General features: G+C 44.8%; 1 protein-coding gene across 2 annotated transcripts in view; it reads right to left on the bottom strand.

Annotated features, from left to right (window-relative positions):
• The window catches only part of CCDC60 (coiled-coil domain containing 60), a 163,658-nt gene extending 151,627 nt beyond the window's left edge, over positions 1-12,031 (bottom strand). The window contains exon 1 of one of the 2 annotated variants that reach the window (XM_042962526.1): positions 11,502-12,031. In XM_042962526.1, the coding sequence (XP_042818460.1) occupies positions 11,502-11,591 (90 nt within the window). In that variant the 5' untranslated portion in view covers positions 11,592-12,031. The remainder of the gene's footprint in view (positions 1-11,501) is intronic. The other variant, XM_042962527.1, reaches the window with a different exon arrangement.

Genomic DNA, 12,031 nt, shown 5'->3' with positions numbered 1-12,031 from the left:
TAGCCTCAGTTTGCTCACCTGCACAATGGGGTAAGTAGTGCCCACCTCTTAGCATTGTTGAGTGGATGGGATTGGATAATTCACATAAGAACTTGGCATGGAGCATGACACATAGGAAGTACTCAACCAGTAATGTCATTGGTTATTGGTTATTATTTCTATTATTATCATCACAACTATATAATGTGCCATTTGTTTAATTTTAAAACATCACTGTCATTTTTAACCCCATGGAGGATACAAAAACATACTTCAATTTTGCTATCCCCAAGACAACCTTGAAAAAAAATGATTCATGAGGAGGTAGATTTCTTTCTCAATATGACATCATCAAACACACGCGCACACACACACTCACACACACACACACACACACTGACGTTGCCATTACACACAACAGGATATGGGGGCAGTTGGGATGTACAGAAGGCACCAAAAGGTTGAATGGTATTAATCATAAATCAACCTCAGCTATTATTCTGGACCCAGTTTTTATGGACATATCTTGAATCTTCACAAGATTTGATCACATTTAAGAAAAGGTAGCATCAGAGAAGTGAAGCAGATAGCCTAAGGTCACAGAGCAGGCAAGCAGCAGCAGGCTTTAAGTCCTGGATAATTCATGGCCCAGGTGCTAAGTCAGTCATGCTAAGATATGAGTTTGTCTGGGGAAGTCAAGAATTGCCCTTTATTGAGACAATTTAAATCTCAAGCCCTGGCACTGCAGAAAAGGGGGACAAGGAGGGTGATTTGTTGGTTTGAGGCATGGAAGGAAAAGGTGAAGAGGGCTAGTTAAGGCTAAAGAATCATCCAAGCTGCCTACTGTACTTTCCATGGACCCTGCAGAGAATGCTCCCCATGCCCGCCATTTTTCCATTCCATTTCCATCCCTAGGCAGATGTCACATTCATAGCTCAAATTCCTTGGTACCTGTCAACAAGTTTTGCTTCCTGAGTTTTGAAAGGCCTCTTGTAAAAGGTCTAAAAATATCGAAGAAGCAGTTTGATTAGTAGAAGATGGGATCAGCTAATAAGCAATAACAACACAGGCAACAGTCAGGCGCTAATTGCCTTGTGGGCATTTTCTTCAAGGGCCCTCGGAAATGCAGCATTTTAGTCATGTTACTCTTTTGGCTGCCTTTTCCTGAATGCATAAAGACGATCATCGTGAGAGTCATCGTTTTTGGAAATGTCAGTATTTAAATGTTTTAATCCTTGATATTTGGGAGCCAATGGCTTTGATCCCCAAGTGGAAATATGAAAAGATAGCATTTAATGAGCACTTACTAAAAAAGGGGCTTACGACATAGCCAGGGGCTTTTCTGAGCATTACCCCATTGAGGCTCCCAACAACCCTACAAAACAGGAACTGTTGTTATTTCCACACGTGAGAAAAGGAAACTGAGCCACCAGAGTGTAACTTGTCCAAGGTCACACACATAGCAAGTACTAGAATGGTATCCGAATTTGTGAGGCGCACACACACATGCTAGGGACTAAAACATTTGTGGCCCTTGTCCAAATGGATTTACAGTTACCTGAGGGAATCCAGGTACTCAGTACCTGGAATTATCCTTGATCTTGACACTAAAGAATACTGAACTTCCATCCATTGTCAGGCATTGCAGTAGTCTCTGGGGATGGAATTGTGAGCAAGGCATGGTCCTTTCCCTCACAAAGCTCCAAGTCTCGTGGTGGGGTTGAACAAATAAACAGGCAATTATGATGCAGAGTATTTTTTTTTTTTTGTAGAAAATAAAAAATTCAGTGGGTCAGAGCTTGGATTCAGACTGAATCCATTTAACTAGATATTTGCCCAAATTATTCAACCCAATTAAGCTGTTTACAATTATCAACATCTCAGCCACCTACAACCCAGAACCTCATTCCTCATTAGCTGGGCCTGTTGTCCATTCTAGCAGGTCTTGGAAGTGTATTGACCCAGGATCAAAATATGCCTTTCTTAGAAATGTGGCTTTAATTAGAAATGGCTTGTAAATCTTCATCGAAATAAACATTATTTAGAAAGAAGAGCCTCAGCCACATACAGGGATCCCCCCCCCACCCGCCGCCCCGACTCCATCCTTTGCTGTGTTTCTCTTCCAGAAAAGCTCACTAGCATATTTTAGCAAGAGCTCAAGAAAATGCAAATGTCCTTGTCTGTGGTCACGGGCACAGTCACATTCTTGTTTGCATTGCCTACAGCTAAAATTGTCACTTTCCTTTTTTTCTGTCAGATACTTCTGAATATACTCTTCATAAAAAAGAACCAACAGATGCCCCTTTTGGAGAGATATTTGTTTACTTACTGCTCATTGTTACTGCAGTCAACAGGCTTATCTTAAGGGCACAGGGTCTCTCCAGTTCATCAGTCCTGAATTCAAATCCTAATGACACCAACTACTTTTCTGGGTGTCTTGGAGCAAATTACAAAACCTTTCCACACCTCAGTTTCCTTCTCTTTACAAATAAGGGTAATGATGGCATCTGCCCATGATATGAGGGATTATTTTAATAACTTATGCTAAGAACCTGATGCACTTCAAATGCTCAGTAAGTGGGAGCCATTATTTGCTCCCTAGCGTCCCATGGAAGGAGGGAGACCTAAAACTGGGAGGTTAGATTTCCTGGTTCTGTAGATGAATGTGAAGAAACCAGAGAGGTTAAGTGATTTGACCAGGTAGTGGGAAGAGCTGGGATTGGAAGCCAGCCATGCCCGTCCCACCACTGTCCAGAGCTCTGGAAACATCTTGTCATGGAAAACCAGGGGGGAAAGGGTAGGGGACATTTTAGAAGGAGGAAGAAGATAAAGGAGATGGTACATTCAAAAACCAGTTTGGCTTCTGAGTAGGGGCCACATAATGAGAGCTGAGGAAGGGAAAGTTGGCAGGGACCTGATCCTGCAGAACCTTTTAAACGCCATTATAGATATTAATCTTCATTTTAAGCGCATTGGAGGGCCACTTGATTGTTCTATCGAGTGGGGTGGCAATATCATACTTGCATTGAAAGAGAATGGGTTGGAAGAAGGTCAAGTTGAAGGTAATAAGGGAAGAACACCTGCCCTGAGGCAGCTGGTTGGACATAAGGGATGAGGAGGAGGGAGGGGTCAAAGAGGAGGCTTGGGTTTCTGCCTGAACAACTGGTACACAATGGCATCACTTATTTAAATGGGGAATGTTGCATCATCAGAGAAGCATTCAGCTGGGGAAAGATGTTCAGGACTGCAGCAGTCTTCCACTGCCATGGCTCTCTACCGGGGATAATCTTGCCCCTTAGGGGACATTCGGCAAGACCTGGGCACATGTTTGGTTGTCACAACTTGGGGAAGGGGTTGCTACTGACATGGAAGGGACAGAGGCCAGGGATGCTACTCAACATTCTCCAATGCACAGGACAGCTCATCGGCCCCAAATGTCAACAGTGCCAAGATGGAGAAACCCTGCTCTGCTGAAGTTCAAAGCCTTGAAAGAAACAACACATTGGACCTTTCTGGTTATTGAAAGCTTTAGCGAAAATTCATGGAGCAAAATCTTCTCTAATTTGACAACTGCCCTGGGATAGAAACTTGGGTAACTTTATGTATGAAGAGGGAGAGTATGCAACGGTTTGCCTACTGGAGCTCTGAGGGAGAGCATTTCATCATACAGGGTTCCAGAAAGAACATGCTCCTTGGGGAAGCATAGTAGTACTCTGTCTTGCTTCCACCCTTATTAGAAAATAAATTCTAGGGGCGCCTGGATGGCTCCATCGGTTAAGTGTCCAACTCTTGGTTTTGGCTCGGGTCATGATCTCAAGTTTTGTGAGTTCAAGCCCTGCATCAGGCTCTGCAGTGGCAGCACAGAGCCTGCTTGGGATTCTCTCTCTCCCTCTCTATCTCTGCCCCTCCCCCATTTGTGCTGTCTCTCTCTCAAAATTAATAAACTTAAAAAAATTTTTTTAAACAAATTAAAAAGAAGAAAAATTCTAGCTTTGGTTTAGTGTCTCGTATTACTCAACCTCTTTCCAGCCAATGTTGAGGATTCAGACCAGATAGCTTCTCTGTGCATTTCTTCCCATGATAGAATTTGTTTCTATCTCCAAGCTCCTATATACTTTTTGCTTTTCTTTTTGGTACTTCTTTTTTTTTTAATTTTTAAAACAATTTTTTTTAATGTTTATTTTTGAGAGAAAGAGAGAGAGAGAGAGTGCGAGCTGGGGAGGGGCAGAGAGAGAGGGAAACAGAATCTGCAGCAGGCTCCAGGCTCCAAGCTGTCAGCACAGAGCCTGACATGGGGTTCAGACCCACAAACCATGATATCATGACCTGAGCCGAAGTTGGATGCTTAACCAACTGAGCCACCCAGGTACCCCTCTTTTTGGTACTTTTTTTTTGCTGTCTTGATTCATGGATGTTTATGAATTGGTTCTCCAGTGGAATTGTGAGTTCCTTGAGAGAAGTCCCCAGGTCTGACCCCCTAAGCATCTGTCATGGTAGGTGTCAAATATACACCCCGGAAGGTGACCCTGCCCATGTAACCAGGCTACTGTGGGACATTATTCTGTCTTTTCTACCACTGAGCTACCATGAACCTCTTCAAGCCGCTGACAATGCTGAACCCACCCCAGAAACCATCCCAGCAGTATAATCTTCTCACTTTGTGATACCCAGAAACCCCGAGGCACTTCTGGACATGCAAGCCGATTGCCAGACGTGACTAATTCTCAAGTTATTAAATAAAACTAGCGATTGCATAAATTCCAATTTAGGCAGAAATACATTCGATCGAAATTGAGCCCTGCAAGAAATTTTCTGAGCAGAGTTTGAAAACAGGAATTTAGAAGGGAAAAATGCCACCATCTCAGGATAGAAGGTATCCCATTACCAACCATTATGATTTTGAATGTAGCTGTCAGAAAGATCTCCGAGAAAAATATGTTGGTTTATTCAGTCCAAGAAAGGTTTAATTGGCTTCTGTCAGATTTCATGTAAGTGCTTACTTACCACCCAACCCTGCATGGATTCTGCAGCAGCTTCTGAATTTAACAGCTCACAGCTGAGTATTTGGAGGCTGCAGTGGGGGGGGGGATGTTGATAGGGGGTTGAGGACAGGGCTCCTTCCACAGATGTGTAAAGACTTGTCTAACTGGAGTTTCCTCAAGCTCCCCTCCCTCAAACAGCGAACCAGATGGGAGTCATAGTGACAACAATGGCACAGGTTCTGCTGTCCCAACTCTCTCTCTTCCTGTTATTCTTGTAAGTATATGTTTTTTCAGAGTTTCCAGAAGGTGTCCCATATGATTGCCTCTTTTCACTTCTGTATCCCCAACACCTAGCATCATGGTTGGCATATACAAATACTCCTTGAAGGAACGAATTCTTCCGTTGAGGGCCTCTACCCTTCCCCTGCCCCCAGAGCCTCACAGTCACTGGATTGCTTGGGTCCACCAGTATCTGAGTTTTTGGGAAATCATTTGTGATTCACACCCACTGCTGATTACTCCAACCGATACCTATTTCCCATTCTTTCATCTCTCCTTTGCCCCTGCTTTCCATGCTGCTAGATACACACTTTCCCAGCCATTCTTTTTTAATTTTTAAATGTTTATTCATTAAAAAGATTTTTTTTTAATGTTTATTTGCCTTTGAGAGAGACAGAGTGAGAGTAGGGGAGGGGCAGAGAGAGAAGGAGACACAGAATCCGAAGCGGGCTCCAAGCTCCGAGGGGGGGGCTCGAGCCCTGAGATCATGACCTGAGCTGAAGTCAGATGCTTAACCAACTGAGCCACCTAGGCGCCCCTCCCAGCCATTCTTGCAGTTAGAAAAGGCAGGCGACACTGTTCTGGCAAATGGAGCATAAGAGGAAAATAGGAAAGTTCTTGGAAAGCCTTCATTTGCCTCATAAAAGGGACAAAGGTAGTAACCCACAATCTCCACTTTTACCTCTTTCTGCTGGGGTAGGAATGGGACACCTGGAGCTGGGGCAGCCATTCTATGACCATGAGGGGAAAAGACCTGCCAGTTCCTGCATTAATTAGCAAGCTTCTGAACCAATACCAGTAGGCATTCACCTCCAGATTTCTTACATGAGAAAAATAAGTTCATATTTGTTTATGTCACTGCTTTTCAGTTTTTCTCTTACTTATAGCCCAAAATGATCCTAATTGATACATAGAGTTTTCCTTTTTTTTTTTTTTCCTCACTTCTTTCTGGTTCTCCATGGGATTCAAACATGAGTAATGGGCTTGGGCTGAGAGTTAAATCCAAGAAATGCAAACTATAGAGACACCTCCTTTTCTACAACCAGGGTTTTTAACTGGGTCGTGCGTTTCTGCCACCAGAACAAATTTTCTCCTGCAAGGCACCTCATCCTTCATGCAGATATACTCTCATGCCAGTTCTAAAAATTATCCCTAGACCCACTTCTTCCCTTCTACCCTTAAGCTGGCACTTAGCCTCACTAATGATGGCCCCAGTGCGTGACTTGTCAGCTTCCTCCAGACTTCATATCTGGGCTGACCGCGTCTTCAAAGTGGCGATGGTGGCACTCCCGTCCAGTCGGAGGACAGAGGGGGGCACTGGTAATAACTACCGCCATCCCTTACAGGGTCGGGGGAGGGCTAACTGTGTCCTGATATCGTGCTCAGTATTTCACATGCATTATTTTATTTAAACCTGCCAAAACATCGATGCAGAAGACCCTATTATAATTCAGCCCATTTCACAGAACCTCCTACTTGAGACTGTCAGAGAGGGGATTTGAGCGCACCTTTGTATGACCTCCAAGGCAGAGCTCCTATCTAGTCACTAAGCTAATATCACATCAACTAGACTCTTGGCTGTGTTTCTTCCGCCCTCCCCACCCCTTCCCCACACTGAGCAGTTGCCTCTTTGCAGCTGAGACAAAGAGCTTGCTTCATTTTGTCCAGCACAAAGAAAGTGCCTATCTCTCTTCCTGTGTCAGGAGGTAATGAACACGCACCTTCCCCACAATTTATCCTGGAGGGGAACTCACTGTCACATTGACCTGCAATTAGACACAGCAAGATTCACCAAGGCAGGCATTACCAGTCTGTAGCATCGGCATTGGGGCAGAAAGAGAAACAACACAACAAAGCAACTTGAATTCTGCAACTGTCTCCTGCATATAACAATGGAGCCAGAAGAATCCCTTGGAGAGAGAAAAGGACTGGTTGGTATTTCCCTGGCCTAAGCCATGAGTCGTGTAAAAATGAAGGCGCAGCTGGTGGGATTCTTCAGAATTGAATCTCAAGTGGTCATGAGAGCTTTTATTCTATTTTGGTTTTGTTTTTTGTTTTTTGTTTTGTTTTCTGTTTTGTTTTGTTTTTTTTTTTTCCATCGCAATCAGTGATTCAGGGCAGGGGGCGTGGTCTCTGTGATTAGAGGCCAGAGAAATCACCCAGCGCTGAGCCCACTTCCAACAAAGAGGGGTGATGAGTCGCCACTTACCTCTACAGGCCACAGTGCCCCCCGTCTGGACAAGGGGGAAAATCATTTCATGTTTGCAGCTGGAAACGTCTTCTGTGGAAAGTCCAGGTTTCTCTTGTTGGGGGATCTCTTTCTAAAACATGTTAGTTCTCCTTTTCTGATTCCAGGCAGCCCGCCCGGGTGTACCCTGGGCTGGACTCCTGAGACCTTCTCTGGGCGTTTCTGTTCTCATCACAGGGTTGGGGGGGGGGGTGCAGAGGCGGAGGTAAGACGATAGGGAGTGGAGGGGCGGGCAGAGATGCTTGGGCCAAGCTTGGGCCAAGCAATACTCTCTATACCTGGGATTCTGCTTCATTTGCCCCCTTCTCCCTTCTCAGCAGAGAACCAGACCCTGGGGCTCTTCCAGCCTCAGTCTACCCAGGTGCAAAAGGGGGTTAATAACAACCCCTCTATCCTAGAGCCGATAGAGGATGAAACAAAAGCCATCATGGCTAACATTTCATGGTATTTACTCTGTGCCAGGCTCTGTTCTAAGAGCTTTGCCCACATGAGCTCATCTAATCCCCACAACACCCTATGACAGGGGAGCATTTTTAGCTGTTTCATCTATTCTGAGATGCACATTTTATTTTCACATTTTAGCAACTCTGAAACTGGGGCACATCTTATAATGGAAAGTAGGTTATAGTTTAATCAGTAGAGTTTTCTTTCTTAGTGGCACAAAACAAAATTACGACACCTCTTGAAATGGAAGGCGTCTTAGATTAGATAAAATGCGACATCCCCGTGAAACTGAGGCTCAGAAAACTGATTTGTTCAAGGCCACACAACCTGGTAAGTGGCAAAGTCGGGGTTTGAGCTCATGTTGTTTGCTGAAGAAACGTCTCTTTAAGTCACTAAGCTATGATAGGAGTAGAGTGCCCAGGATGATTACTGGCTGTTTCAGGATCTGCCCAAATTAGGGATCCTTCTTTTCCCGCTGGGTGTTTAATCTCAGCGAGGTAGACACTTCAGGCACCAAGAGACAGAGCTTGTCTAAAGGATTCCACAACTTAATCGTTTTTGCCAAAATGCCATTTCTGCATTTCCATTCTGCAACGTGGAGGGGTGTGTGCTAAGTGCCCTTCTTCTTTTAGCTCCCTTTCAGGGAAGAAAATGTGTGTCCACGGTAATCTGCACATGCCCTGCTCCCTCCCTTCCCATGGCTAATCCCATTAAACTTCTCTTCTGCTTCCTTGAAAAACAAAGGGACAAGGAACTCCCTAAAAGATTAGGGAGCCCCATGTAAGGGTGAGCTACAAGGTTTCCTCAACAAAAGCCATTCAAGCAGAGGATTTGCATATATTATTCATATTTTTAAACACTACAGGAAGACACTGGGCGAGGCAGGGTGTCACTGTAACATTAGTTATGACATAGCAACTTCCATTCTGTGAGAAGGAAAATACCTAGCTTCGGAGGGCTTCAGGACCCTTTTCGGGGGGGTAGGTCTCTGCATGTCATTACACTAGAGCATGGTGGACCCGTAGTCAGTGGTATTACGTATTACCATGCAGCCCAGTGTGGCCTCATCCTTCTCCTCTGAGAAACCAGATCCTTCCTCAGTCACTCCTCATTAGACACTTACCTGGCTGCCTGGCATTTGTTATGCTTTGTCTATATGTCACCCTCTGCCCCCCAAATAAACCCGAAAGTTATCTGAAGCCAGGGCCCACACTTAACCTTCATTTTGTATACCCTTGTGGTGTATGCTAACCTCTGTCACTGCCTGATTAGCGTGGGGAGGCGGGGAGCGCTGGAACCCTGGAGAAAGATCCAAGTTCAAATCTGTTCCCTTCTGGCCAGTGTCCTTGGATAAGGGACCTATCTTCCCTGGGCTTCCACGTTGCCATCTATCTTGTGAGGAGGTAACAGTTCACCCTGATGTGTTGTAGATGGTTCTGAAAGATCTAGCTTAGGACCTGGCACATGGTAAATACTCAAGACGTGCCGACTATTACCATTGTTATTAACGTCACTGCAATTATTATTGGTTTGATTGGGTTTGGCACCATAAGTCGATCCCAATTTGTACATATTTTCTTTGTGGCTTGGCACATTCTAGTTAACCTCGCTTAGGGTAACCAATGCTTTACGGTAGCTCTAAAATGTTGCAATTTCTACAAGTATGATAATTCAGATGTGAGCCAGTGACACCCTAGAGTCTTCATTATTTCCTAGAAAGTGGGGCAGGGGCAGCGGGATTTCAATGAAGCTTTTGTGCCTAAAGTCTTAGTTTACCCAACAGTTCCCTGGAAACCTTCTTCCCTTTTCTTGACCTTCCTGGTTCCACCAACCCTCTTCCAAGAAAGACATGGTCATTCCAACCTCTGTACCTCCCTCTACTTTTCTCATCTCTCTGTCCCAAGATGGAAAACTCTACTGCATTTACTTGGATACATGGGTTCTCCCCTCCGCAAATCTGACACACACGTGCGCGCGCACACACACACACACACACACACACGTCCGAGTTAGCTGTCCTCTGCATTCTCACAACACCCAATGATGCTTTTCACTTTGCATTACAATTATCTGTTTCTTATCTCCCACTTCCCATCCCAAACATACACACTATAGATTACGAAATTTTTAAAGGCAAGTCCCATTTGTTACAAGAGCAGGTGGTTAGCACATAACAGGTTCAATAAATGTTTGCCAAATGAATGAAATAACAATATAACTAAGTTCTAAGGAGTGTTCACTGTGTGTCAAGAACTGTTCTAGGAGCTTCAGATAGATCATTTAATGCTCACCAGCGATCTCATGAGAAGGCATAACCATACCCACCTCTGACAGATGGTAACACTGAAGCAGAGATGTTCTGCAAGTTGCCCAATGTCCACAGGGCTGCTAAGAGGCAGATCCAGGGCTCAAACCCAGGCTGTTTGGGTCCACTGCCCACACCCCCTCTACTTCTGAAAAGTCCACCTCACTCATTCTCCTCACCCCCTCTCCCAGCCCCTGCTAAGGAAGTTCAGTCCCCGAGAGGACTGCTCTGGATGGAACTTCTGTGTAGCCTTTTGAGATGAAAGGATATAGATGAGAACTGCATCTTGCAGAGTGAGCTCACTGAGAGAGCAGAACAATGGGGGGTGCATACAGATGTGGTAATTCTTGGAAGGTAGCAGCTCAGGAGCACTTTGGGCCACCACATAACCATGGGTGAGTTTTAAGCTCTCCTTTGTGCACTGACTTCTCCCCAGGCCCTCCTTCCTGGGGCAGGGTTCTGAGCCATAAGATACCCCACGGTGGGCCGGGGTTGCCTGTGACCCCCTCTCCCACTGTTCACCTATCCCAGTCAATCAGTGGTGATATACAGGTTTGCAGATACAATAACAAAGACACAGTTACCAAAGACAGAACTGGCCTACCCAGTTATGATCCTTTGAAAACAGAAACACTTGACTGTGGCCATTACATACATATTCATGATTTTTTTTTTCAAGTCAACAGCAGTATTTCATGTCACATAAACACATTATCAAGTGTTTGGATCATGTTAACCAATTTCCACATCTCCTTAGTCTTAACACTGTTTCTGCCTAGTTGAAATTCCTGTTGTCACTTTGCAGACACAAGGAAATAAAGGCTCAGGGATGCTAAGCAACTTATCTTATGTCAACAGTTTGCGAGTAGCAAAGTCAAGCTTCAAAACCGAAAGTTTGACTTCGCATTCTTTCCATAAGAGAGAGGATGTGCACGTACCCCGAGCCCAGTGGATCTCTGAAAATAATTTCTGCAATGGCAAACCTACAATTCATCTTAATTTTTTTCTGATGTTCTACACTGTCACTGCTGATTTATTCTATCATTTTGGAATTACTGGCTAATAGGATGGCCCAGCTCAGTGTTCTGGCTGGCGTTTTCATTCTTTACGAGAAACCAACCATTGATAGCAACAGGGATGTGTCTCGACAATTTAATTACACCATGACTCCTCTCTTCCCCTGTCTCTTGTTGGCCTGAAGGCTAATTCCTATATCACTTGGTCTTGAAAACATGATTGGTTTTGGCAGAGAGGGGAGACCTACCTGTGTTAGATGTTCTGAGGCATAAAAGGGCCAGAGGGCCCCTGCGTTGGGGACGCTTTGCACCTTCTTGGTGGCTGGTATTTTGGTCATCTTGGAAATCCCTCAGGTGTGGCCTGTGCCCCCTAAAGAGAGGTTCCCCCCCAGAATCTTCTACTTCAGCAGCCACTGGTGTGAGAGGTTCCAGCAATTTCTCCCTGATTTCCAATGCCAATTACACAGACTCCAAAGAGGCTTCTGACCCAGGAATAAGGAGGCAGGTCATCTGGGTTTCCCATAAACAGGAAAAGGAGGTCCAGACTGGGTAGAATCAGGCAAGCTTGGAATTATTCACTTCTTAGAAAGTCACAAACTTTCATGAGTGTTCCCTCTCTTTGGAAGGGGATGTCTTTCTCTCTTATAAACGAAAATAAAATATGAAGTAAAAAAAATAAAACTCCACTGATAAAGTCTGAAGGGAGCCCACAGAGGGGCCCCCGGATCCCTATCTTAAGGCGGCCCCAGTGTGAGGCTCAGGTTCCCAACGCTAGGGA

Source organism: Panthera tigris, chromosome D3 (genome assembly GCF_018350195.1).
Source record: "Panthera tigris isolate Pti1 chromosome D3, P.tigris_Pti1_mat1.1, whole genome shotgun sequence".
NCBI lineage: Eukaryota > Metazoa > Chordata > Mammalia > Carnivora > Felidae > Panthera > Panthera tigris.
This window is presented reverse-complemented; position numbering and strand designations above follow the sequence as displayed.